This window comes from Eleginops maclovinus, chromosome 23 (assembly GCF_036324505.1).
Source record: "Eleginops maclovinus isolate JMC-PN-2008 ecotype Puerto Natales chromosome 23, JC_Emac_rtc_rv5, whole genome shotgun sequence".
NCBI classification, from domain to species: Eukaryota; Metazoa; Chordata; class Actinopteri; order Perciformes; family Eleginopidae; genus Eleginops; species Eleginops maclovinus.
In genome coordinates, this window is record NC_086371.1 from 25551527 (window position 1) to 25578475 (window position 26949).

At 42.4% G+C, this 26949-nt stretch overlaps 5 protein-coding genes across 10 annotated transcripts in view; 1 reads left to right on the forward strand and 4 right to left on the reverse strand.

The window, feature by feature from the left end:
• The window catches only part of uvssa (UV-stimulated scaffold protein A), a 64596-nt gene extending 64332 nt beyond the window's left edge, over positions 1–264 (reverse strand). For 3 of the 4 annotated variants that reach the window (XR_010165130.1, XM_063876288.1, XM_063876286.1), the window contains exon 1: positions 88–264. The gene's annotated coding sequence lies outside the window, so the exon portion shown is untranslated. The remainder of the gene's footprint in view (positions 1–87) is intronic. The other variant, XM_063876287.1, reaches the window with a different exon arrangement.
• Positions 265–539: 275 nt separating this feature from the next.
• LOC134859335 (myb/SANT-like DNA-binding domain-containing protein 4) lies at positions 540–2417 on the forward strand. Its single transcript, XM_063875761.1, has 7 exons — positions 540–925; positions 1115–1182; positions 1418–1591; positions 1683–1741; positions 1832–1900; positions 2026–2088; positions 2172–2417. The coding sequence occupies exons 1-7, from the start codon at positions 771–773 to the stop codon at positions 2319–2321; spliced, it is 738 nt and encodes a 245-aa protein (XP_063731831.1). The 5' UTR covers positions 540–770; the 3' UTR covers positions 2322–2417.
• A 2-nt stretch (positions 2418–2419) lies between these two features.
• LOC134859334 (putative nuclease HARBI1) lies at positions 2420–4111 on the reverse strand. The gene is made up of 4 exons (XM_063875759.1): positions 3453–4111; positions 3253–3368; positions 2946–3057; positions 2420–2847 (listed from the first exon to the last, which is right to left on the reverse strand). The coding sequence occupies exons 1-4, from the start codon at positions 3880–3882 to the stop codon at positions 2471–2473; spliced, it is 1035 nt and encodes a 344-aa protein (XP_063731829.1). The 5' UTR covers positions 3883–4111; the 3' UTR covers positions 2420–2470.
• Positions 4112–5348: 1237 nt separating this feature from the next.
• Positions 5349–14883, reverse strand: sil1 (SIL1 nucleotide exchange factor). Of its 2 annotated transcripts, none has more exons than XM_063877032.1 (12): positions 14657–14883; positions 13422–13546; positions 11106–11241; positions 10913–11018; positions 10720–10813; positions 10463–10549; positions 8458–8553; positions 8246–8367; positions 7276–7372; positions 7037–7201; positions 5898–6062; positions 5349–5795 (listed from the first exon to the last, which is right to left on the reverse strand). In XM_063877032.1, exons 2-12 carry the CDS (start codon positions 13524–13526, stop codon positions 5598–5600), a joined length of 1371 nt encoding a protein of 456 aa, XP_063733102.1. In that variant the 5' UTR covers positions 13527–13546; positions 14657–14883; the 3' UTR covers positions 5349–5597. The 2 variants fall into 2 exon arrangements, with proteins under 2 accessions (XP_063733102.1, XP_063733103.1); XM_063877033.1 differs by having other exon boundaries at positions 13422–13528; positions 14657–14818.
• Positions 14884–15979: 1096 nt separating this feature from the next.
• The window catches only part of spdl1 (spindle apparatus coiled-coil protein 1), a 32344-nt gene continuing 21374 nt past the window's right edge, over positions 15980–26949 (reverse strand). The window contains exons 3-15 of one of the 2 annotated variants that reach the window (XM_063875952.1): positions 25183–25359; positions 24748–24942; positions 24489–24638; positions 23367–23465; positions 23097–23207; positions 22892–23032; positions 20878–20984; positions 20548–20668; positions 19958–20024; positions 19526–19726; positions 19379–19442; positions 18582–18745; positions 15980–16376 (exon numbers count right to left, since the gene is read on the reverse strand). In XM_063875952.1, coding sequence (XP_063732022.1) covers positions 18598–18745; positions 19379–19442; positions 19526–19726; positions 19958–20024; positions 20548–20668; positions 20878–20984; positions 22892–23032; positions 23097–23207; positions 23367–23465; positions 24489–24638; positions 24748–24942; positions 25183–25359 — 1581 coding nt within the window. In that variant the 3' untranslated portion in view covers positions 15980–16376; positions 18582–18597. Of the gene's footprint in view, positions 16377–18342; positions 18746–19378; positions 19443–19525; positions 19727–19957; positions 20025–20547; positions 20669–20877; positions 20985–22891; positions 23033–23096; positions 23208–23366; positions 23466–24488; positions 24639–24747; positions 24943–25182; positions 25360–26949 lie in introns of those variants that run through there. The other variant, XM_063875951.1, reaches the window with a different exon arrangement.

The window sequence follows — 26949 nt, forward strand, 5'->3', positions numbered from 1 at the left end:
GCGTTAGATCTTAATGTGTAGCATTTAGCTAATTAGCTGCTACAATGCTAACAGATGTAAACACAGTTGTTCTCCTAAAGCACTCACTGAAGCTCAGCAGGGTTTCAGACGTTATCTCCAGGTGACCACAGCAACCGGAAGTCCATTCATGATGAATGGTTTTATTTATGGTTATATATATTAACCAGACACTATAAAAAATATTGACAGCCTTTGGTAGCTTTATCTTCCTCCTTTCCAACAACACAGCTACTTCCGTTACGGTCTTGTACAGTACTACCGGTTCCACCTTTCAGAATAAAAGCACCGATGAAATCGTTTAGCGTTTATTGAACAAGAGCTTTCTTTATTCATGAATTGATTTAATTTTTGGGATAAACAATGTAATAATATTTTTCTTAGGTGTTTAACCTTTGACCTGGTTCATCATTTTCTCCTTCCTCTGTCTGTACTGCCATGGCATAGTTCTTCTGCCTTGGAGGTTCTGTTATCTTCATTAAAGAGGGGCAGTTTGGACTTCCTGAGCCTTGTTGTTCCCATACCGGGTATGAGCTCGGGCCTGTACTACGAACGGAGTTCAACCTACTTAGAACTAACTCAGGGTTTCCGCGGTAACCCGGGGTTGACTAAACCTGGACATCTTGATTGGTCTTAAACGGTACTACGACGCTGATTATGAAGTTGATCAGCTGAACCTGTGTTCACTCAACCAGAGTTACTGCGCGTTCACATAAAAGGGGTGGTACCAGCGCAAAAAAACACTCTCGATCATGGCGCGCTCTCCCTATTTCACAGAAGAGGAATGCGAGATCATAATGAGGAGTTATGAAGAGTATAAACCGACCCTGGCTGCTAAATCCAACACCGCGGCAGCAAACAAGGCGCGACTGGGGTGTTGGCAGCAAATTACAGACCGCGTAAATTCGTAAGTAGGCCTATTTCTTTACTTCTATATGTCCGTTAAAATAATCCCAACCTGAATACAGTATGTCAGGACGATGTACAATAACAGTCGGAACGTTACTGTATCGTATGTGCAACCACAAATGAAGCAGGACAACTGAATGTTTAGTCCCCTTCACTAATTCTGTGTATGTCCCTTAAATACTTCCAGAGGTACCAGCAGCGCCAAACGGACCTGGCAGCAGGTGAAGATGAAGTACGAAAACATCATTCAGAATGGTAAGTAAGAATGTGTGTGTGTGTGTGTGTGTGTGTGTGTGTGTGTGTGTGTGTGTGTGTGTGTGTGTGTGTGTGTGTGTGTGTGTGTGTGTGTGTGTGTGTGTGTGTGTGTGTGTGTGTGTGTGTGTGTGTGTGTGTGTGTGTGTGTGTGTGTGTGTGTGTGTGTGTGTGTGTGTGTGTGTGTGTGTGTGTGTGTGTCTTGTCAGAGAGAGCTAAATGTGTCTGTCTTTAACAGCCAACAAAAAGAAGGTAGAAATAAGGCGCACAGGAGGAGGGAGGGCACCAGACTCCTTTACTCTTGCTGAAGAGTTGGCCCTAGCCAACAACAGTGGCAGGGTGATGATGGATGGGGTGGCAGGGGTACAGTCTAACCCTGGGGCAGCTGAAATGTCCACCCTCTATGTGCAAGGTAATGTATGGCATTCATCGTTCTTCATGTTAGAGTATTTTGGCTTTCTTCCCCTGAATCATCAGTAACATGTGTCTTCTGTTGCATGCAGTCGAGGGTGGAAACATCACAACCCTGCAGCCACCAGGATGCATTCATCCTCTGACACAGGTAATTCAAATGGATAACATCCATGACATGTAAATTAGGCTATGTCACCCCTAAAGTATGGGTGCAGCGTAAAATTCTGAATCTTTTCAGGATGATGATGATGATGATGATGATGATGATGACGAGACCCTCACAGCCCCCTCCGACACACACATGCAGGTTAAAACACTTTACTGCTACTATATGCCACATTAATGTCCTAGGAGGGTGAGCATCATTTGTCAGTACTGTCTGAATCAAGTGACCTGTGTCATTAATGCAATGTGTGTGTGTGTGTGTGTTAGGAGGACTTGGAGGAGCTTTCCCCTCCTGAAGCCTCCCTCCCAGGGACCTCACAGTCAGACAAAGTACAGTTTCTCCTTCCTTGTTTAATTACTGAATATAATGCATACTAGGCTAATGTGTACAACATGGGGTGGGGGTTGTGTAGGCCACAGTGGACAATGTCCGCAGTTTATACAAGAAAGTGCTGGAGCTAGACCGCACAAAGAAGAGGCTGGAGATCAGAAAGCTGGAATTAGAAATTGAAAAGCTGGAACATGAGAAGAAGGTATTGTCTTATCACTCCATTAATATATAGGCTACCCACACCCTATATGTGTGTCATTGATCTGGCTTTTCGTCACCTTTTCTTCTTGCAGGAAAGAGAGTCATCTAATAAATGAAGAATATCAGAGATTGGTGTGACATGTCTTTATTTTTGTGCATTTAATTTGTGGTGTGTACAATTCATTGGAAAAACTGGTTGGTAATGGCATCCCTGACAGCACGGCCTGTTGGATGATCCAGGGTGATTGGATCAGTAATATCAGGGGGTGGGGGAGGATCATGAGGGGGCACTCTTTCCTTCCTTATTGTGGCGACATTCTGAAGAACCACACATGCTGCTATGGTTTGGCAGGCCCTGTCTGGCTTGACCCGAAGGACCTTCAGGCAGGCGAATCGGGCCTTCAATATGCCAAATGTCATTTCGATCCTGGCCCTAGTGACACTGTGTGCATGATTAAATGATCTCTGTTGCCTTGTTTGTGGATCAGGAAATGGTGTGATGAGGAACTTCATGCATGCGTAGCCACGGTCCCCCAGCAGGATTCCATCAAATTGCCCTTAGATGAAATGGAGGAAAAATTAAACAACTGTCACACTGATTTCATGTTCACTATTAAAGCATATTACTTCAGGTAAATCGATATAGGACTTTTACCTTGGTGGAATCTGTCAGACAGTGATGATTCTCTGAATATACGGGAGTCATGGACTGACCCTGGCCACCTTGCATCCAGGCTTGTGATCATATAGTGGTGATCGCATGTCATCTAAGAATATGTGCACAGGTAAGGAACATAACAGGTGAGGCATGCTGTTGCGCATGTAAATGACACCACCCCATGCAGAGGACAGGAAATCATTCTACATGACAACAGGAATTGACAGGTTGACATTACCTATTCCAATGAATCGTGGACTGTACAATGTACGCCTACTGTTAATCTGTTAGTCTTGTGTATTACCTGGACATTGATGGTGTGTTTGGACTTTCTATTCACAAAATCCCGCTCATGCTCTCCCAGGGGTGCACTGATAGGAATGTGCGTACAATCAATGGCTCCAATTACTCTTGGGAAACCTAGATATTTTGTTAGTCAAATCAGTTGCCAGTCACAATTATGAAATGTGCAAATTACCTATTTTTAGATTAGTGGCATATTACCAGCGATTGCATAGAACCCTTCTTTTATCTGACGTGCAGGCAAATGGCCAGGGAATACAACAAATGCATCCACCAGTTTAGTGAGAGCAAGTACCACCTTCCGTATCACCCGGCATACAGTGTTCTTACTCAGGTTTTCAGCATCACCGATGGAATACATATATTGTCCGCTGGCGAAATAGCGCAATGAAAGACATAACATTTGCTCGATTGTGAGGGCCTGACTTCGGCGGGTTACATTAGAGACGTCCGCCTCGAGCAGCTGGCATAGGTAACGAATTCCCTCAGCTGAGAATCTATATCTTTCATGGAGAACATCGTCCGGGTACGCCAGCGGATTCTGGCGGTCTCTAAATACCCTCGCCCTCCGAAGAGAGCCCCTCACAATCTGCGCGCCTATATCGTACGGATCGTCCAGGTATGCTGGCATTGTCTTTAGGGGACATGTCGGTGGAGGAGTGGTGTCTAAATAGGGTGTGGTTAATCGGAAACCTAGGGTTAACCAAGAACTAAAACTGGGAAGACCAGTTTTGGGATCCTACGTATATTGCCATGGCAGCATACCTCGGTTTTAACATATCCAACTTTCGTAGTATGGGTTAACCAGCAACATACGCTGCACGTGACCAAGTTACTCTCGAAGTTACCCCGGTAAGCCAGAAAACCAGCTTCGTAGTACAGGCCCCTCATGCTGACTTAAGATTTTTTGTTATTGTTTTGGGACAGCTGGGCGCCAGTTTATCTAGCACCACCTCCTCTCGTAAGCATATTTTATTGACCTAGATGACAGTTTTAGTTAGACGTAGAGTTCATATTTGTTTAGTCTGGCGACTGAGGAATATTGATTATACACTCTGAACTAGTAAAAATCTCGTATTGTAGTAGAGTTCTTCAGAATTGGTCGGGCAACCGCTCTGTCAACTCGTGGCTGCAGCAAATGTCTTGTCAATTCTCCGGGCGTTAACTTCATAATGAACCTTCAGTGTTTGCCATAAAAGTTCCAGCTCTACCGTGTCTCTCTGAGTTTCGTCTCCATTGCTCCAGAAGTTTCCACCACAATGACAAGGTCCTCAAAAAGTCAAAGAAGTCAATTTTGATATGAATTAGATTTACCAATGCAATCTCATTTTACACCGAAGTTTCAAATTCGATTTAAATATATGCACCCATTGTCACTCAGATAGACACACTAAAACCTCTCGTTTCCTGTACTATATTTCAAACATTTACAGCTACTTTCCAGTATTGACCGAACGATTGGTAATTTAACATTTAACAATGACCTGGTTCTTATATAATATCTTTTAAATATAGCAACGAATCAAAAAAGGCTAACTATTTTACACATTTCTATATATTATTTCTTATAAACCACTTGTTTTAGTTATTTTTCTATAATTCATAATGACCTCAGCTCGATTTGAATATATGAACATTGATGTGATGTGACTTTTTTAAATAAAGTCTTTCAGTTCTTCAGTCTAATGAATCAAATGAAATACATGATTTCATTTGACCACCAGAGTTCTAGGTATAACGGTTATTCCACTTGTACAAGTTGTAGTTCATAATGGTAGTACATTTTTCAATCTGCCGCATTTAGCTCCAACTGTGTTACTGTGATGCTGTTGGCTTTCATCAGAGGCAGAGCTGTGCTCACTGTGAGGCTGATAGAACAGGTGTATTTGCAGCATCGGACATGGGCACTATAGTCAATTATTGTTACGGACTGTGGCTCATTAGGGTAGCAGCTGAACATCTGCAGAGTCATTTATTTAAAGCAGAAGACATCTCGCACAGAACACCTGGGATTAAAGCTTTGTCTTTTACTGCAAGAAGCTTTAGTTTAATTTGAAGTTAATGTTACAGCCATGAGATCCACAAACATAACGCCAGCATTTTAAAATTATTTATTTATTGTTGAACTCTGAAAAAAATTGTCAAACATTTTACACTGACAACACCAAAAAGAGAAAACGTTATTCTGATCCCAACTCTGTCCAGGATAGCATCAAAGGTCACGGATCAAAACTGTCCTTGAATTGCATGCAGGATATTCTTGTCCTTCTGAGGGGTTTGTGGTTGTTTCATAAGTCTGTGCACTCTATACAGAGCTGAGTAAAAGCCCACTGAGTGATGCTCCGCTCATCTGAGTTTGATGTGTAGAGCATTTATAAGGTCTATCATCTCTTCAAAGTATCCGTTCTCCTCTCCTAGGATCATTTGTGACTGTATCATGTCCTGGTACTGTTCTCTGAGTGACAGCAGCGAGGCTTTCAGAGAGCTGTGAGAGCGGTACTGATCCACACACACTGGAGCCAGCGCCAGCATGGCCCGCAGAGCCTGAGAGGAGGAAGACACACACACACACTTAGAACAAGCTCATTCACTAAAGCAAACACTAAAGCCTTCTGTGTTCATCATGACGTTTTCTCAGTACCCCACCTTCTCTCTGTAGTCGTGCTCGGTGGAGTCCAGCAGCTGTGGGATCAGACTGCACCACCCCTCCTCCAGCAGCCCCTCTCGCAAAGACACCACAGAGTACTGACGCAGGCGCTCCTGGTGGGAGGCGTCCAGCCCCGGGTCCAGACCGGCCTGGGAGATCAGCTCCTGGGGCAGCAGGAGAGCACCATCACAGTCTGCTTCACTACCACTCAAACAATCTGTCTGGGCTATGTAATTAAGACCATTTATTTTAATTAATTTGTATTATTTATTTTTTTCTATAATTGTAAAAATTATGACAAATAATACACAGGGAAGGCAGAGGCAGAAAACCCACTACACTTATTTGAAGCTTCTACCTCAACAATAATTATATTAAAACAAAATTAGAGAATAAAAGATAACCAAAAATAATATGAATATGCTTGGGCTTTCATAACATCCTATGGAGACTCTGCTGAGTATCAGGATTTATGGTTATACAACAAGCACCTGGTCTATATGCAGCGGTTGGATGTAGTAAAATTAGTTTTCTCAAGTACAATTTTGAGTTACTTGTGCTTTGTTGAGGATTTTTCATGTTACGCTATGTTACGACTCCACCTCAATTATCTGACTGCTTTAGCTATTTTACAAATGTCTACTCATTATGTTTGACTGCATTCTCCCCTTGGCTGTAACAATTTAAGTGTCCCCGTTGAGGGATGAATACAGGATTACTGAATCTGATTCAAGAATACTAACTAATACTAAATGTAAATCAACTAAGAAATAAACATAATCAAATAATTATAGGTAAAAATATCCCTCTGCAGTACATCAAGATATAAAAATGTGCTCAGCTATGATACACCCATACATTCATCAATGATAATATTCCAGTCATTCAGTATATATGATTCTGAAAGTGAGTATTTTTACTTTGTTGGTGCTTATACTTCTATTAGTTCTTATAATTTTATTTTCAGGCTTTTACGTTAGTGCTTTTGCTTAAGTATGGCTTTGAATTACGAGTGTTTGATCATCTGTGACCTGTGACCCTTTCAGACGCTGTGTCGTACTGACTCCTGGGTGCCACTGTCATCTCAAGAGGATAAAAAAACAAATATTGTGTTTCTGTGCATTGGTTCCTAGCCTACCTTCTCACTGATCATGTCATACAGCATGGTGACGATACGAGTGCGCAGGACTCCCCCTCTGTCCGCCCTGAACAGCTCTGACAGCACCTGCAGCCCTCCGTGGGACAGGAAGTGGCGCTGTGCGTAGGGGAAGTTGCGTAAAAGGGAGGCCACTGCGAAGAGAACCTGGAAGGAGGACAAATCAAATGTCACAGCTCGCCTTCACAACCTCACAGTGAAGAGCAGCTGTGTGTGAGTACCTTCTTCTTGACCCAGAGCGGCTGGTCCGTGGCCAGCATGGTGAGCAGTGTCTGCAGAGCTCCGGCCTCCATCGCCTTCACCTGGACCTCGGGGTTACTGCGGGACACAACATCTGTCAGATACCACTGGGGCTCAGAAAGGGACCGTTACAGCCTCTCTGGAGTGTTTGCATTGCTCCAAGAGGAAACCTTTGGCAGAGGGGAATGAGACCAACTCACAGAAGTGTCATTTGATAAAGTAAAAAGGGGACATGTAGGGTAAAAGCAGTTTTTCTAACAAAATATGCTGCATTCTTATAACTTATTTGAGCAAAATAAATCAAAATAGCTGAAGAAATGTCAGGCAAGTATTAAATAATGGTACCAGAGCATGAAACATGACATAGCTTAATACAGCGTAGACATGGCCAAAGTGTCCTAAACCTGAACAAGCTCTTCTCCAGGCAGAGATGGAAGAGGAGGGTTGTAGGCAGTGTTAAAGTACAATTTAATTTATTCTTTTTTTGTATAATTGAATTTTTACTGAATGAGTAGGGGTTTGAATACACTACATTCACAATTTCAACACGACACAAAATTTCAATTCCTCCCAAAAAATTAAATAATAAGAAAGAAATAAAAATGAATAAGCAATATGTTTGAAAAAAAGAAAGAAACATTCATTTAAGAACAACAAAGTTGATGTAAAATGGTTGTCGTCAAATAATATTGCATCCCCACTCAAACAGCAAAAAAACTAAACAAACAAACTAAATGTTCGTAATAACGGTCTACTGACATTGCTGTTTTAAGGTTCCAATAAAATTTCCTTAACATGCTCCAGTTTTGAAGTGTAGATGCTTCTTTATTTTTCCAGTTTTGCAATATCAACTTCTTAAAAACTAATGATGAAAGAAGCGTTTGCCCTCTAGGTGGTATCTTATTTTCTGGGAAAAAGTAGATTTTTAGGTCAGAGAAGGGGCAGCGGTACCTGGACACAGCAGACCCCAGGACGAAGGCGGAGCTCTCCTGCAGTCTGAAGTCGGAGCTGTTCAGAGTCTCCACAACCAGCTGCAGGCCCCCCATGGAGCACAGATTCTGAGCGTTGTCCACCTACAGTAACAAGCAGGGGGAGTTAGGAAGGTAAATCTCAGAATACATGAGTGAGTGCAGGTGTGATAGTGTGTGTGGGTGTGTTGAGACCTGATGCACCAGGTACTCCAGCTCCAGCAGGAGGCTCAGCCTCTGCTCCGTGGTGGCGTTGCTGCTGGTGAACTGCTCCAGCAGACGCCTCATTATCTGCAGTACAACACATGTCATTCAGCTCAACGGTCTACTGAAAGACAGTCAGTTATAACCAGGAGTCAACATTTTTAATATAATTATTAAGTTAATGTTGGAGCTACACGTAGATTTATGTTTTTAGTAATTAAACATTTGTTTTCTAGCTGTTTTTTGTTTTTAATAAATGTATCATTATTTATAGTAATTATTTACCGTATTTTCCGGACTATAAGGCGCACTTAAAAGCCTTACATTTTCTCAAAAAACAACAGTGCGTCTTATAATCCAGTGCGCCTTATATATGGATTACGGTAATTCTGGTTGTGCTTACTGACCTCGAAGTGATTTTGTGTGGTACACAGCGCTCACGGCGCTCTGTCAAAATGTTTTAGTACGACTTTGGTAAACTACAAAGCCGCACCGCTTGCAGCATTACGGCTAACGTAGTCAGGAGTGTCGCGGAGTTGCACTGGGCTAATGTATCAGTCTCAACTGTGGTCCGAGCTTTCACGAAGGCCGGAATCATCACTGAACTGCCAGGTAGCAGCAACGACACTGACTCGGATAATGACGAAAGGGATCCGGGCATGCTGGATGCCGTAATCGCCCAACTGTTCAACTCGGACACTGAAGATGAAGAATTTGAGGGATTTGTGGACGAGGAATGAACTGAAAAAGTGAGAGTATTGTGTTGTATTTTACATGTTATAACTGAACTTATTACTGACTTATCTGACGGTTTTGTTTCTGTTATATAATTAATAATTATATAATATGTATCCGTTTTACGGCATGTAGAAAAGGAGTGTGTAGGAGAGCGACATGGGGGGTGGGCGTGTGTGTGCGGAAGAAGTAGTTTTGGGAAAGTGAAGTTGTTGCCAGGTTGGCTGCGTTGTCGGGTGTTCGAAGACAATAAAAAAGGATTACTCCAGCTCCGCTGTTTCCCCCTCCTCTTTCCTCAGAGAGTGTCACATACCCAGCTGCTCTTCACTACGGTATAGAGCATAACAACGCTGGAGGTAACAACATTTCGCTTAATGCGCCTTATAGTCCGGTGCGCCTTATATATGAAAACATTTCGAAAATAGACCATTCATTGACAGTGCGCCTTATAATCCAGTGCGCCCTATAGTGCGGAAAATACGGTAAGTTGAATTTATTCTTTATGCTTTTATTTGGAGCAATAGATTGAGCACATGGTTTTTCACCAGGAGAAACACAGGAAAGTGGGTAGGGGAAACCTTTGTTCTATATATTGTTGAATTACTGGAATACAATAAAATAAAAGGACATTCTTGCTTGGACATTAAACGTTCTTCCTGTGTAAGATTTTCTCACTGGTTCCCCAGCCACAGCTTTCTTTTCTATTTCTTTGAGTCACTCGCTACAGTTTAGTAAATGTTTAATTAAGAGCTGGCAAATTTAAGTATTAGGGGTCTTTATGTAAAACTTGACCTCTCTGCTCGCTGGAAGCGCCGTCTCCATTTCAGCACTGGTTAAACTAAAGCAAAGCCACGATGATTGTAGCACTAATACGACTTTGATTAGAGCTTATGGTGTGTGTTCACAAAGCGCCTTTTTTCTGAGCCTCTCTTTTTAACTGTTTCCATTGAGACAAGAGCCCATGCCGTCACATGCAGCTGCCTCGAGAGAAAACACATCACAGCTTTTTTTTTTGTGTTCGCTCCGAGCGCTGAAGTTTGAAAATATATATATTTTTAAAGTGCTAGTGACAGCACAACAGTTTACAGCTAGAAATGACATTAATGCAAACAGACATTCATTTTTATTTTACCCAATCTATTGCTCATAAATAAAATGTGATTAATTAATAAGTAAAGAACTTCCTCAGTTTGTCCTCAAAATGAATCCTCTTTGTCCCTAAGGAAGTGACCTCAGTATTTATTGGATGTGTGTGATGCACCTGAACATCCGTCTGCACCAGCAGGTCCAGCTGAGCCATGTCTTTCTTCAACTCCTCCATGGGACGGAACTGGGATGCCACCAAGTCCTGACACGCACACACAGAGCATGTAGTTCACTCACACCTCTTTAACATTTAATATAGGCATAAATAAAGATATTAATATATTATAATAGAAAAAGTACACCCCTCTGTAGAGGCCATACAGACACAACCCCTCAGATGTAGTTAAATATATACTATGTGCTGTCTGTTACCTGTTGCTCCGTGCTCTCTGGCTTCAGGTCCTCCTTTATCTTTTTCATGACCCGTTTGAGCTCTTCAGGACTGATGGAGGGCTCTTCTGTGTCCCTACACACACACACACACACACACACACTCTCCGTCAGTCTGCGGCTGAGGTGGCTCTGCTGCACAGGAAGTCCCTGCAGGCAGAGACTCTGGACTCACCTGTGCACCTGGTTCAGGTATTTGAGCTGCTCCTCTCCCAGCCGTACCTCCCTCTGACCCGTCTGCAGGTTCAGCCGCACATGAGAGCCCCTGGGCACTGCCTGACCTACACACACACACACACACACACAGTAGAGCAGATTAAACATGTTTTCGATCAGCACACAGACAGTCCAGTCTTTCAGTATGTTACCTGGTTTGAGTGTTTGCCATTCCTCTGTAGGTTGGACCACCTCCAGATCTCCTTCATCTTCTTCATCTCCTACATCGGTCACCTGCACTTCTTCTTCTCCTTCAGCAGTCTCCACCACAGCCAGGGCAGAGTCAGACTGCACACACACAAAACTAGATCAGGTATTCTCTGGTGTACTGACCAAAGTTTCCTTCTTGAGTGTCACTTTAGAACAGCCTCTAACTCCCGCTTTTCTAAATGTGGGCCTGTTGGGTGGGGTTGAGGCGGTCCCGGGTGCAGAGCAGACAGCGAGAAGTTACAGACGACCCCCACCTTGCACTTAAAACAGGGTTAGGGCCCTTTAATATATAACTTTAAGCCTAAATTGAATTAGAACTGTAAGAGCCATGAAGTCAAAGTCAAAGTCCACTTTATTGTCAAAGTTTCCACATGTGTTATACATAGAGAAAATTTAAATACCGTTTCTGGCAGTCCCACAGTGCAAATATAAACAAGAACATGTAACATAAAAAGATAAGAGCGTAGAAAAAAGAGGGGGGGTAAAAAGGGGTATACAAAAAAAAAAAAACTAAGTAATATATACATATGTTCCTCCTCCTCCTCATCGGCACCAAATCCACTCTATCCAAAACCGACATCTTTGCCCTCACTATCGACAACTCCTCTGTTTCACCCTCCCCCCAGGTTAAGAGTCTGGGTGTCATCTTTGACAGCACACTATCCTTTCAATCCCACATCAATAACATCACCCGGTCTGCCTACTTCCACCTACGAAACATCAATCGCCTCCGCCCCTCCCTTACCCCCCACACTGCCGCCATCCTTGTCCACAGCCTCGTCACCTCCCGTCTGGATTACTGCAACTCTCTCCTCTTCGGCCTCCCTCAAAAAACCCTCCATAAACTTCAATTGGTCCAGAATTCCTGCCCGCATCATAACTCGGACCCCCTCCATCCATCACATCACTCCTGTCCTCCAACAGCTCCACTGGCTCCAGGTTCAGTTCCGTATTCAATTCAAAGTCCTCCTGTTAACATTCAAAGCCATCCACAACCTCGCCCCCCCCCCATATCTGTCTGACCTCCTCCATGTTCCCACTCCCTCAGATATTCTCCCTCCATACACCTGTCTGTCCCCTCCGCCCGTCTCATCACCATGGGGAGCAGAGCATTCAGCCACTCTGCTCCCCGTCTCTGGAACTCATTACCACCCCAACTCAGAAACATGGATTCATTCCCCCATTTCAAAACACATCTGTTCAGAACTGCTTATTCCACTTGATGCCAATTCCTCCGTCACCGTCTATTGTTTGTTTTTTTTACTTGCATTGTTGATTCCTTTTATTGTCTTTGTGTTTGTATCATGTACGGTGTCCTTGAGTGCAGAGAAAGGCGCCTTCAAATAAAATGTATTATATGTTAGACATGAAACTGAAACAGTGATGCATTTTGTTTGGTTACACATTAGTTTTTCAGTAGTTTACATTTGGGTAATGGTTTGTATTATAAGATATTATTGTGTGATCGCAATGGGTTAGTTTGTTTGGGTCACATGGATATGGGCGACACTCATAGGAATTATAATAACCTGTTCACCTGAGCCAGGTGTGTGTGTGTGTGGAAGAGAGGGTGGTTGTATTTTTTGTTGACCGCAAACTTTATGATTGCTTTGATTGTCATTACAATTTCTTTGTCTACGTTATACTGAGTTGACCATCATTAGTTTTCACCGCATTTTTGCAATTCATATTTTGATAGTGTGTCAGATAATTGCAAACAGGCCCGGCTCCAGCCCCTCAGCGACTTAGTTTGTTTCCTGAAGTCGCTACAAGAACAGATGAGTTTTTTTTAAATGCAGCCCCCGTACAGTTGTCATTAATAGGTTGATTAGCTTTAGAGACCAACAGTTATTTTGTATAAGGTAGCCTATAATGTTAAATTCTGCTGTAAAGTTTGACAGTTTAGGACAGGGGTAATACGGATGACACGCTTTTAGAGTCTCCAGAGGACAATTACAAGAAGTGCAGTTTTTGACACTTAAGAAGCGTCCCTGCTCTGCCCTGGAGAAAGCTGCTGGGTTACATTTCTGTCCAAAGAATCAGGGTAAGAAATGTATGAAATTGAAAGACAAAAGGTTTCCTGCCAAGCGCCACATTTAACAACTATTCAACTAATCCTCTTGTTTGAGAAGGGACGTACAATCCCTCAGGAGCTCTGGGAACCAGAAATAAAACATTTCATATCTAGTTCCCGACTGCTTAAAGTCAATTTATCAAGATACTGTGAAGGAAAAACATGAGTATCCAGTATTACTCACCTTCTGGCTGAGCGTGCTGGGGATGTGACAGCAGAGTAGCCCCAAGAGGAGAGCCAGAGAGAGGCTGAGAGGAGCGGCTGCAGACCTGCTGGGTATCAGCCGCATGACTGAAACACACGGCACACCTGTGTGAGAAGAACCATGATTTAAGGATTCAAAACTTCATCACAAGAATACCTAATTGTTGTGAAAGTATTTTTAAAAGGTCTATATTAAAAAAATACAAATAAATAAATAGCTATATTCAGCAACACTTAAAGTAGTACTTAGTTGTACATAAAAATAGCATTTTGTTGTTAGTGTATTATAATGTGTTGCTTTTAGAGGTATGGTACATTCAATATACTTTTAGTGGCAGTTTCATTTTAAAAGTCTTGGAAAACAATATATATATTTGTCATTGTACCTATTAGAAGTATTTACAAGCAGCCCACTTTTTTATGGTCTGCCTGATAAAGTTTCTTGGGCGAGGAGGATACTAACAAAAACAAGCTCTAGGTGCACATTTAATATATACGTTTCTATAAATAAAGTACACTTAATTTAAAAGACATGATACTGCCTTACCTCCATATAGTTTTAACACATCTGATACAAAATAACTCTTGAACTGTATTTGTAATACTTTTACGTGTAGCTGAGTTAATTGAAGACAGCACTTGATCTATCGGGGACTTGAACCTGCGACCTTCCGGTTCCGGTTCCCAAGACCAAGCCTCGTACTTCGCCACCAAGCCAAGTAGTGCAGAAGGAAGATTTTTTTCTCACAAATGTATTTTACTAAAATTGTAGCTATGTCCTTGACAAACACTCTGTAACTAAAACACAAAGCGCAATGATAGTATTTGATGTTTTGTTGGCTATGATGAATGTTGAAATATTAAACACTATTTTGTTCTCATTTTTCCAACATTAAATGTGCCCCTCTCGCAAAACAACTGGCCCCCGTATGGCCCCCCAAGTAAAGTTGGGCTAGAACCGCCACTGCCTGTGTTGTTTATCGGTTAAATGTCGGACGTACAATACAGACATAAAGATAGGATGTGCTTGTATTTGTATTATCATCCTTTGCGCGGCCCCGGCTCTGTGTTAGACCAGCACGTGCAGTAACATTTTGTTTGTTGTGACAGCCTTCCATATGTCTGACAGCTGAGGAGAGGATAGCAACATCTGTAGTATGTTACAGAACGATTTTAGAGGAGAAAACACCAGTAGTAACTTTAACAACAACTCACCTGTTTGACTGAGAGAAAACACGCGGGCAGAAGACTGGAACGCGCTGTCACCTCATTTCATGGACGTATTGGAGCTTCATCTACAGAAACCTGCCGAACAGAGTGCTCTTCCCGCATCCTCACACTGAGCTCTCATTGGTCCACGTTCTTCTTCTTCTTTGAGCTGTGCTAGCGCTTTGCAATTGGTCCACGACGCTCTTCTTCTACCTCGTTTAAAAACATACAGCCGCTGTACAACTGCACTAAGCACTACTGCCACCCGCTGCCACGGAGCGGGAATAATTCCATTAACATCTACAGACATTTAACTGGTGACAAACATACTCAGGGCCGGCGCCGCCTAGGGCACCGAATTGGTGGGGGGCGCCCTCTAGTGGCGCCCTTAAGCATACATTTTTGTCTTAACATTACATACAGAGCCAATCATGCCAATCTCACTATGTTCGAATGAAAAGCTCTGTACACCAACACATTGTTGGCTCGCAGGAGGGACACAGTGAACCATCCAGTTCCTTATAGTCTAGTTGCCATTGTGAACCCGTAAATGTTGAGTACCCCAAAGTTTTATGTTAGAATTGTTACGGGTCCCCAGCACATAGAAACTGCAGGACGCTAACTTGCATATGTTGGGCAATTTGCAGAATTAGCAGACGGTGCGTTAATTAAAACAAATAGCATTAAAGCATATTCGGACAATAGTTTAAAAAGGTCTTGGCCGATTTCTACAATTGTAGCGTTTTTTGGGGTTATAGAGGATGCTGAGAGATTTTCAGGGTGAAAATAGCAGTTTTAACCAGAAAGTAGAGCTGATTTTAACGACCATGAGTAGTGTTGTGATCATTGGATACAAAAGGCACAACATGAAAGTTATTCTCTCTACTGTGGGCAATTCTTTTTCAAATAAACAGGGAATCCGTCCAATCCAAATAATCCAGAGTCCCCTTAATCTTCCAAATCATCCCAAAATTATTCAAAATCAGAGAGTACAAATATTGGCATTTATGATCCTAACAATGTCAGAAACACCCATAACCACTTCAAAATTGTCATAATCAGCCAAGCTATTCTTAAACTTTTGTCTGCATAGGCCAGTGTTTCTCAAACTTTTTCTGTCATTCCCCACCTCAGAAGAAGGGAATTTTCCGCGCCCCACTTGTCCCATATTGCACCAACAAAATGGTAAAAAAAATACACTTGCAAGTTTACAATTTTCTAATTTATTGAAGTAAAAGTCAGTAGCAGCTTAACACTACAACACCAGAAAAACATTAACATCAGTGTTCAAAATAAAAAAGGAATATACAGAAAATTAAATTGTGCTTCAGTTCAGTTCAGTGCAAAAAAACATGAGCAGAGGCAGGTGAACAAATGACTGCCTTATCACAGCATCAGTGACTGCAATGGGCCTGTTTTGTGCTACACATCTTTTCAAAACGGGGTTGAATGCTTGATACAGCCACTCTCAAGTCATGCTCAACGTGAACATGAGATCTGTACTTTGTTTTCAGTGAAGCAACTGCTGAAAAGCCGATCTCACAGAGATAGGATGTGGCAAAGGGAAGAAGAATGCCCACAGCTCTCTGCCCAATGAGTGGATACTGCCTTTCCACTTCAAGCCAAAATTGACTGAGTGTCTCAGATGTAAATCTTAACCTCAGGGTGGAGTCAGAGGTCATTTCAATCAGTTGTTCCTCTTCAGCAGAGCTAAAATCAGCTGGTGCTGCAGAAAGAAATGAAATACTTTATTTGTCATTACATATTAAACACAAATATGTTTGATAGAGATAGAGAGAGATAGAGAGATAGAGATAGAGAGAGAGAGATAGAGAGATAGATAGATAGAAAGAAAGATAGATGGAAAGATAGAAAGATAGATAGATAGATGCTGCTGTATGCACAGGATCACTGTGGTGGCTCCAGAATCGATGTTTTCGGCGACTTCAGTAAGAGTCTCAAAGACTTCGGTATGTCCTTGGTCGATGCGCCTCCCCCATACCTCGAGCTTTCGGATGAATGCAGTGATCTTGTCTGCCAGGTGAGGTAGACTTGTCTTTGCCCTGAAGCTGAAGATTTAATTCATTCAGCTTTGCAAATATGTCACTGAGGTAAGCCAGTTTCATCAGAAATAGTTCATCACTAAATTTGGCCGCTGCCTCGTACCTGCGCTCTTCTTCCAAAAAGACCCGAATCTTCGCTCTGAGCTCGAAGACGCGCGACAAGACTTTGCCTCGGGAGAGCCACCTTGCTTCGCTGTGAAACAGCACAGCTGTATGATCAGCTCCCATCTCCTCACAAAGAGCGGAGAACAGTCTCGCTGTCAGAGGTCGCGTTTTGATGAAATTGACCGCTTCCACAACTGCTGTCAAAACGTTGTTAAGTTCGGGGCTGAGCTGTCTGGAACCAGCGCTTCCCGATGGATGATGCAGTGCGTCCACTGCGCATCTGGTGCGGCCCTCTTGATTAATGCCTGCAATCCTTTCCTTTTTCCTGCCATGGTCTGTGCACCATCTGAGCAAAACCCCACACAATTTCCCCCTTTCAGCTCATGTTCTGTGAAGTATGTCCATAATCTTGAAGAGCTCCTCAGCCGTGGCTCTGTTTGCCAGATTTGCAAAAGAGCAAATCCTCATTTAGTGACAGTGACTCTGAATTTACAAAGCGGACATATGAAATGAACACACATTTTTTACTGCTGTCTGTGGCTTCGTCCACTTGTATTGCAAAGCGATTTTCTTTCAGTTTTTCAGTGAGTTGTGCTTCAATGTCATTGGAAATGTCGCAAATTCGTCTCGCAACTGTGTCGTTTGACAGGGGGATTGTTTTTAATTTCGCAGCGCTTTTCTCATCAAGCATAATTGACACCATGTCAACAGCAGCGGGGAGAATAAGTTGCTCAGCTATCGTGTGTGGTTTTTTGCACTGGGCAACTCTATATGCAACTCTGTATGATGCCATTTGTGCTGTACTATTCAGCTTTCACCATTCGCGTTTACTGCTGACGGTATTCGTTGAAAAACATGATGGGTTTATCAACGTGAGTTGGGTGTGATGTCTCCAAGTGTCTGCGCAATTTGTTTGGCCTCATACGGTCTGCTGCCAGTTGTCAAAGACACAGAACACACACGGGTCGCTCCTCATCACCCACCTCAGCTACAGTGAATCCTAAAGCAAGATACGCTTCATCATACTTTCTCTTTGGTTGGCATTTCGATTGGTTTGGCCGTCTGTCTTCTCTTTCTCTGTTGTCGCCGAATCGCCAACTTTTGTTGCCCTTGTAACAAACTTGTCCATTTTGAACCTTAAACGATATAGCCTACACACGTCTGCTGCCCTGTTGTTCTGTTGTCATTATTCCTTATTATTATAGCCTATTATTCGCACTATGGTTCCAGGCAAGCTTCTTTTTTTTTTTTTGCTGGTTTCCTATCTTATGTTCTTTTAACATGTTTAGGACAATTAAGGAATCCATTGTGAGTGAGCTTTATCAGCAAAACAGAAAGGAATGACCAAAAAAAAAAACACACTTTTGAGAAACGCTGGCATAGGCTATAATGCAATATCACGCTTATTGTGCCGGACCCGTACTATACATTTCTAACATTGAACTTTGGGGCCTGACACATATGTTTCAGATTACTGGTTGCTTCAAATAAAACTGCCATTATGAAAAAATAATCATTTTGAAATTTCAAGTTGGGCAAATTCCACATCATTTAATTTATTGTTGCAACATCAACAGAGAATTGATGCTAAGTTATTATTTTGTACACGTTTTCTAAAACTGATCACAGATTTCTCTATTTTGCAAACATTTTTTAATAACGTCACATTTAAATATGTTGACAGTATATAGAAAATACATTGAAGTCCAAAGGAAGAAAGTTATTATTACATTATTTGAAAAAAAGAATATATATATATAAACCATATCTGTATGAGTGCTACTGCTGAGCACACTGGTTCTCCATGCTGCTGTTGGAGCCCACATGGATCATCTCCACTGTCCTTGGTTTCTTTCTTCTCTCCTCTCTCTTGTTCTGCTGCTGGTTCTCCTCTCTCTCCACCTCCTTACAGTCGCTCTCAGGAGAGCTGAGGGCAGAACCAACAACAACCATAGAAGGGACAGGTACTCAGATATTGTTAAGTAAAAGTAGAACTAGTACAGCGTAAACCTACTGTGTTACAAGTAAAAGTCCTGTATTTAAAATCTTACTTAAGTAAAATAGCTAAAGTATTGGCATCAACATATACTTAAAAGTACAGAAGGTAAAAGGACTAATTTCCCATTTTATAAATCATACATTACATATTCCATTAGTGGATTTTTAATGCATTAATGTGTTCATTACAGCTGGTAAAAGGTGCAGCTACTTTTAATACATTTATTATACATCATAGTTTATTTAGTTCATTTCTTTTATTTTGACCCATAAGCTGATCAGCTTAGTAACTAACTCCTAACTAATTTGGTCAAATAAATGTAATGTAGTAACAAGTACAATATTGGCTTCCAAATTGTAGTGAATAGAAGTATAAAGTAGCATAAAATAAAAGTCTTGAGTAAAAGTACCCCAAAATCCTACTTAAGTACAATACTTCAGCTTGAATCAATGCATTTCACTTTATAACATCACTGCAAACTTCCACTGACACAGTATCATGACTCAGCACAACATTAGAGCCTGATGTTGCTGACTTCTTGAACGTGTTGCACATACTGACCTGGGGTTTGGAATATCAGTCGGCTTATCCTCGCTGATCTTCACGCACTTGGCACGTGGGGGCTCTGAACAAACAGAATGTGTTTTATTACTTTATCTCCATGTCGCTGATAAAACTGGGCACACTTTTAATATCATCCCTACTAACCTGCAGTGTGCTCAGTCTTTGTGGCGCTCACTGTCTCAGCTGTACAATCCGCCTCAGGGTCCCTATGTTTAGCATTTGTGACGTCTATCTCCACGGTAACAACCTGCTCCCCCTTGTCCAGCGTGGTTTCCTCAGACAGGGGTGTGATGTCGACAGGAAGCTTCTCTTTTTTCCTTTTCTGGATCTGATTCTTTTTTGCATCTGGACACAGATATTGCCAGAGACAGCAACAGTCATACCGTGACTCATACCATGAGACCACACACACACACACACACACACACACACACACACACACACACACACACACACACACACACACACACACACACACACACACACACACACACACACACACACACACACACACACACACACACACACACACACACACACACACACACACACACACCTACCTACCTACCTACCTACCTTTGGGTTCATACTTGTGTTGCAGCTCCTCAACTCTGAGCTGCAGTTTGATCTTGTCACTCTGGGTCTGTGGCAGAGAGCAGGGACTCAGTGTCAGGTTTTATCTCCGACAACAGAACAATCACAAAGGACGCAGAGCAAGACTAAGCCTGGCTCTACTGCCTCGAGTTTGAACAAATATGGTCTGTTGAGATCATGTCCAATGAACGGCAACATGCAATATATGGACACTTTTCTTGAAACACTGTTCAATAATCACCTACATTACATTACATGTGTCAGTAAGTTCTGAAGATGCTGCTCATGTCATTTTTTAGCCATGGAAGGGTACTTACTTACCTACTTTATTCTAGTATAAATAATGTGTGTTTTCTTTTACAGTATGTGAAAGTGCATCAATTGGCATCTTTCCCTTCCATGGATCATTGTGTGTCTACTTTATACATCCGGCAGGTAGACAGAAAACACGTAGAGACATGTTTCACAGTTCCCTGCACTGCAACGCTCTCCCTGCACTTTACTCCCTGGAACTGTTCTTTACCCAGAATGCATTGGGTAGTGGTGGTGCTCCGGAGGGATGGAGCTGTTACCTGTTTGAGCAACCGTTCAGATGAATAGAGCTTCCTCTCCAGCTCCAAAGCTCTCTGACTCTCCGACAGCGATTTCATCCTCTGCAGCGAGAGCTCGTCTCCCAGGCGCTCTGCGTCCTTACTGACACACATGCAAAGGACACACACATAGATTTGTAACCCATCAACACAATATAAAAAGACAGCATTGAACCAAATCTGCAAATGGAAATACTTTTGGTGAGTATTTTTTTCAGAATGAATGAGAAATACTCATGTTTCAGACGTCTGAAAGCAGTAAATATTTTCTTCCCTGCAGTAGCAGCAGACAGTTCCCTCAGCGTGACTCACACAGTGTTGCTGAGCTTCATTTTCAGCAGGTCGGTGAAGTAGGTCTCGTCCTGGCCCTCCCCACCTTCTGCTGGAGCACGATTAGCTGGCTGGGACTTCAGCACCATCTGAACACACACAAACAAAGATAAATCAAATGCATCATTCAACACACTTTTATACATGATGTTGCACCTATATGTATGTTTTTGTTATTGTTTTTTGACACTAGATGGTGCAGTGGGGCACTGGGTATTTAAGAGACCTCACCAGCACTGGTGCGTGATGGGGACTTGGAGAGCAACAGTTTTTTTGACTGTGTAGCTGTGCACATGCTGTTTTTCTTGTAAATAAATGATATTGACAGCTTCATCGTACATGGAGATTACACACGTCCAATTAGTTTACCCAGTTTAGCCAATCACAGGGTATATTGAGTGGCAATAGTCACCACACACATGTAATGTTCTGCTTATCACCGATTGACCTCCAGGTGAATACACCCTCCAGATGGACAGCATCATCTGTGTGTGGTGCCTGAGGATCTGCTCTGTTTGTCACCACTTCACTTCTACATGTGTACAAGTTAGGATTAGTTGATATTAAGAAAATCCTGCATCAAAAACGTTTTGGGTGATACTCCTCAATATCCATATTGTGATGATATAATATGGTTAGGGATGCACCAATGCCAAATTTCTTGGCCGATAACGATGTTAAGAATAACAATTTGGCTGATGTTTTAATGTCATTCTTTCCCCCCAAAAAAGTCTCTCAAAATAGTTTCAGTTTCAAAGGCTGAGCAAGTTCATTATTATAACATCACAGTACGCTGTTTAGAAAGTATGCAGCCTCCCCGGGTCACCTGCAGCTCTGCCCGCTGTGAGGGGACCGGTGAGCAGAGCAAAACGCACGTTTAGAATTACACTTATCACACTTATCTATTTTATCCAGCTCTGAATCTACCTAAACTAGTCACACATATATTTACTCTTTACTGTCGGATCACTCGTTACTGATCAGCGAGCTGCATGAGACGGACGGGCTGTCAGGGAGAGAGGGAGTCAGGGAGAGAGGAAAAGAGAGCGCTCCGGTTATTATTCCTGTGTTATTATCCAAAGTTACTGTACACTTTGGAATAAGCTAATTGCCGGATCTCTGGGTGAAACAGTGAAACAGTCCCAGACTGCCGACATGTTGTGTTTTGGTTTTCCTTTCTTTTTATATATACGGACTACGGGTGCCGCAGATGTTATGATGGAGCGAAAAGCAACAAAAGCATCAGCGACTGACATCAGTGAATGTCACCTCATGTGCCAATGGCAGTGAATAGGGCGAACATCGGCCGATGTATCGGTGCATCCCTAAATATGGTTCACCTTTAGTGCTTTCGCAGATATGAAATGTGGATAAACAATCATTAGAATGAAGGCTTGCCTGTCAGTGGGTAAAACACAAAAATAGAACCATCTGGAAAATTCAGAAAATGACATGACTTCCCTGTAATGCTGAACCAGGAAAAGACAACACTTTCAAAGTCCTAAATCTCAGACCATATCTAGTCTCATTTCCCAATATTGTAATCTATAAAAAATAGCAATGTTAAATTAAAGGGGGTTCTTGCCAAGAAATAGTATTAGAAAGGAAAAAATAGAAATAACAAAAGCTAACCCTTTCACACCCATAGTCAAAACAAAAACAAAAGAGGCAACACTTCAGTTCTCTCTATTTCATTCTATCTATAGGCTTATATAACTTAGAAACTCAAACAGGAAAAAAAAAAACTGTGCCTCGACAGCCTCTGTTCCTCAGGTCTCCCATCTGGCAGTTAGAGGCTGGCCCTGTGGGAATTGCAATACTTTTGGACTACATACGTCACCATTGGTAACCCTTTTTTTTAATAAAATCAAAATACTGGCTCTAGCCGATTCCAAGGACCTGATGGAACCGTGTACATAAGATGGATAAACATAAAATAATTGTGTGCTGTAGCTTGAAATGAAGAGTAAATAAGACTTGTAGGTGAAGCACTGACCTCCACCTTCTCCAGCCTCTGCAGCTTCATCATCAGGTTCTGGATCTCTCCGTTCTTCTCAGAGAGCATGGACTGCAGCCTCTCCAGCTGAGCAGGGTCTGCCCTGGACCCCTGCAGCTGCATCAGGGTGGCTATCTGCACCTGTACCAGGGATAACAGTCAGCAACCATCAACAGTGCACGTGTACAGCCCACACACAACATACCTTCATGCGCTGCAGCTGCTGTTTGCTGAAGGCGTGCTGTTTCTGCAGCGACACGTTCTGGACCTTCATGCTGATGAGCTGCCTCTCCATCGCTGCACGCTTATCCTCCAGCTGCAACACACACACACACACACACACACACACACACACACAATATTGAGCTGCATCATGATGATCTCAGCTGTACAACGCTGGACTGACAGACATTTTGAGTTTGCTTTAAACTATTCAGTATTCTCATTGATGAAAGAGCCTTCCTTTGGTTCTGACCTCAGCGAACAGGGAGTTCCCTCTGCTGTTGGGGTCCTGGGCCTGCTGTAGAACCAGATCCAGCTCAACCTGCAGGTCCCTGTTTGCCTCACGAGCTTTCTGTAGGAATGAGAAAAAGACATCATGAGTAGTGTTTACATGCGCTGACAGTAGGGATGGTGCTGCAGGCGGCATCTCTTTATCCTCTACTAAAGACAGAATGTAGGGGGAATTCTAAAAGCGAACAATAACAAGGGAAAACTAATCTGTGAGGTATATAATATCTGTAACAAAGCTTAGTGGAATTTGTGGAACAAAGACCTGGACATAGAAGACGCAAAAGACTTGCATATAAAATGACTGCAAACGGAAACCTACGATTAATTCAATTGAAAATAATGATAAGAATGTACTACAGAAGGGATACAATTCATACATTTGATCGGAGGTCCTCTGAAATATGTTTAAAATGCTGTACTGAAAGTGAATCCCTCATACATGCTTTTTGGAACCGTTATAAAATTAAAAACACTTGGGTGGATTTCCAAAAACATGCAATTATAAAATACATTTTTCACCAATAGTCTGCCTCTTCCAAAATACCCAGATAATAGGATACCCAGGTGGACGGCAAATCATTTATGCATCATTCATTTATAACAAATGTATATTGCAAAACATCAATAGTAAGTAACAAGGAAAAACAATTCAATATAACATGAGCCAACATTTCTCTAAGACAGCGGTCTCTGCACTCTAAAAAAGGCTAGATCTAGTGCGTTTATTTGAACTGTTGTCCTTCACTGTTTAATAGACTGCTTTACAGTAAAGTGATTTAATCTTCATCCTTTGTCTTTATTCAGCAAGTCATTTTATCACCATTCCTGATGATTATTTTTCAGAAATCTCATTGTGTCAATATTTTATACAAGCACCAAACATAATATATTGGATGTACTTCATATCGTCCAGCCATGAATATAACTTGGTGTTATTGTCAGCTCTAACATTCAGACACATGTATGCTGTGGGGAGAAGCTCATATAATGCCGGTCCCTTCACACTGCACCACTTTATTCCCGATTCATAATTAAGCAGAATTGTATGGCCTTCTCTATAAAAAGCACATGAATGCACACACACCTCTAATGCATTAAAGCAGGACACAGCCTCCCTCTCGCGCTCCTCCTTCTCCTCCGTGCTGCGCTGCAGGTGGCGCTGCAGGCTGCTGTTGGTCAGCTCCAGCTGCTGCTCCCTGTACCGACTCTCCTGCAGCATCTGCTCCAACTCCACCTGAGAGACATCCCCCGGACTGATTAATGCAAAGGCTTACAGAAAAATATAAACCTGCTCTGTGAATCAAGAGTGGACACCGAGCGACTCCACCATACATACTGCTCACCTTAAAGGTTTCCAAATCCATGATTTTCATCTGCACCTCCATCATCTCAGAGGTCATGGAGCTCTGAGTGTTTTCATTCAGAGCTCGCAGCTCCTCCATCTTGTTGTTCAGAGTCTCCGTCTGCACCTCCAGTTTGTGCTCCAGCTGTTTCTTATTCAGCTGGGATTCCTCCAGAGCCGACTGCAACACCAGCACCTGGGTGGTGCCAACCAAAATGTTTATTCCAGTGCTTAGGAACATGCAGGACAATACCGTGGAGCTTTCAGAGGGAAGATGTTTTTTCGACAACCACAGCTGCTTGTTGCTATTATAGTAATGCATAAAAAGGAACGGATATTCTCGCAAAAATCTCACCAAAGTTGATTTTGAGCGTCATTCTGAGCATGTTTGGTTGTCTGTGCATGTCCTGCTGACATGCTAAGCGCTGAGCAGTACCTTGTTGTTGAGCTCGGTGAGGGCTGTGGCTCGGCTCCTCTCCAGATGCTCCTGCTGCTCCTCCAGCTGCCTCCGCTGCTGACTCTTCAAACACTCAAAGTCTGACTGCAGGGACTCAAACATCCGGGTCTTCAGCTGAACGTCCTTCTGAAGGGAGTATTTCTCTTGCTCCAGCACCTTTCACACACAAAGACAGGGGTTTGAGTTGGGAACAATTCAGAATAATCCACAGGTCATTTGTGCTCCCCCCGGCTGCTAACAGCTAATATGTAACTGCTGACGTTATTAGCTCTCCTGCCGAGTTTAACACAGAGTGCTTTATGGGAACGCTTGTCCCACAAGGTCTTTCTTACCCAAAGACATTTTCTACTGCCCCCTGGATGAGGTTGTTCTAACTCTATTGTACTTCCTGAACTACAGTTAATGATTACCATGTTATATTTACAGTTTCCCAGGGGACTAAACTTTGGTTCTGAATCTGGTTTTCAGAATTCTGGCATCAACCTTATGCCAAAGTAATTGTGACATTGCTTCTGTCTAGTTAGCTTTTTTCATATCTGGTGACTGTATATTGATATATATCTAGGACGGAGCTGCCATCCATGGAGGGCCTCTACACCCAGCGGTGTAGGAAGAAGGCCGGTAGGATATTAAAGGACCCCCATCACCCCAGCAACAATCTGTTCTGTCTGCTGCCGTCTGGCAGACGGTACCACAGCATCCGGACCAAGACCACCAGACTCAGAGACAGTTTTATACCACAGGCTATAAGACTACTGAACTCCTGAGCTGTGTGAATGTCTACTCACATCTGTTTATAGTACACACATACATATTGTCCAGATTTTCACTAAACTACCTGCTATTAGTTTAATAAACTCCCCTCTGGAAGAGTTATCCGGACAAGTACGGCGGATACAACTCGAGTCACTTTACGAAGTTTTATTGCGCACACATACACAATAAATTCACCCACTGATTATCCCAGCGTCTCTGTTTCCGTAGTCTCGGTTGAGATCAATTTCATCCCATTTTCTGAGGACGCTGGAGCCGGGCTAACTCCATCTGTGACTACTGGACCTTCACCACCAGGACTGTCGGGGTCTAACAACTTCCTTGCTTGCTGGAGTTTGCTCACCATCTCTCTAGCATCGGTTGCCACTTCTGAAGCGGACTTCATGGGCCAATCCTCGACTGGACTAGACAGGAACTTGGGACCCTCCTGCCACTCAGAGTCCCCACCCAGCAGTTCAGGAGAGCACCCCCTCGTGACTAGATCAAGGTTTCAAGGTTTCAAGGTTTTATTGGTCATATGCACAGCAGATACAGCGTATATGTTGGCACTGAAAATCTTATGTCCCATGCTCCTCCAACAACTCAACATACATGGTGCAAAAGATAAATAAAGTAGTGCAAAAAGAGAGAAGAATATTTACAATATTAACAATAAAGATTTGAGGATGTGAAATATATACATATGTGGAATACATTGAAAGTATTTAAACACTTTACACTGTTGAATGAGGAGGTATGGACAGATGCATATATTATGTATAACAGATGTATATGGCAGATATGTATAATATATAGATATGTGTACTATAAACAGATATGTATGGCAGATATGTATAATATATAGATATGTGTACTATAAACAGATATGTATGGCAGATGTGTATAATATATATATATATATATATATGTATGTGTGTGCTATAAACAGATGTGTATAATATATATGTATGTGTGTACTATAAACAGATGTGA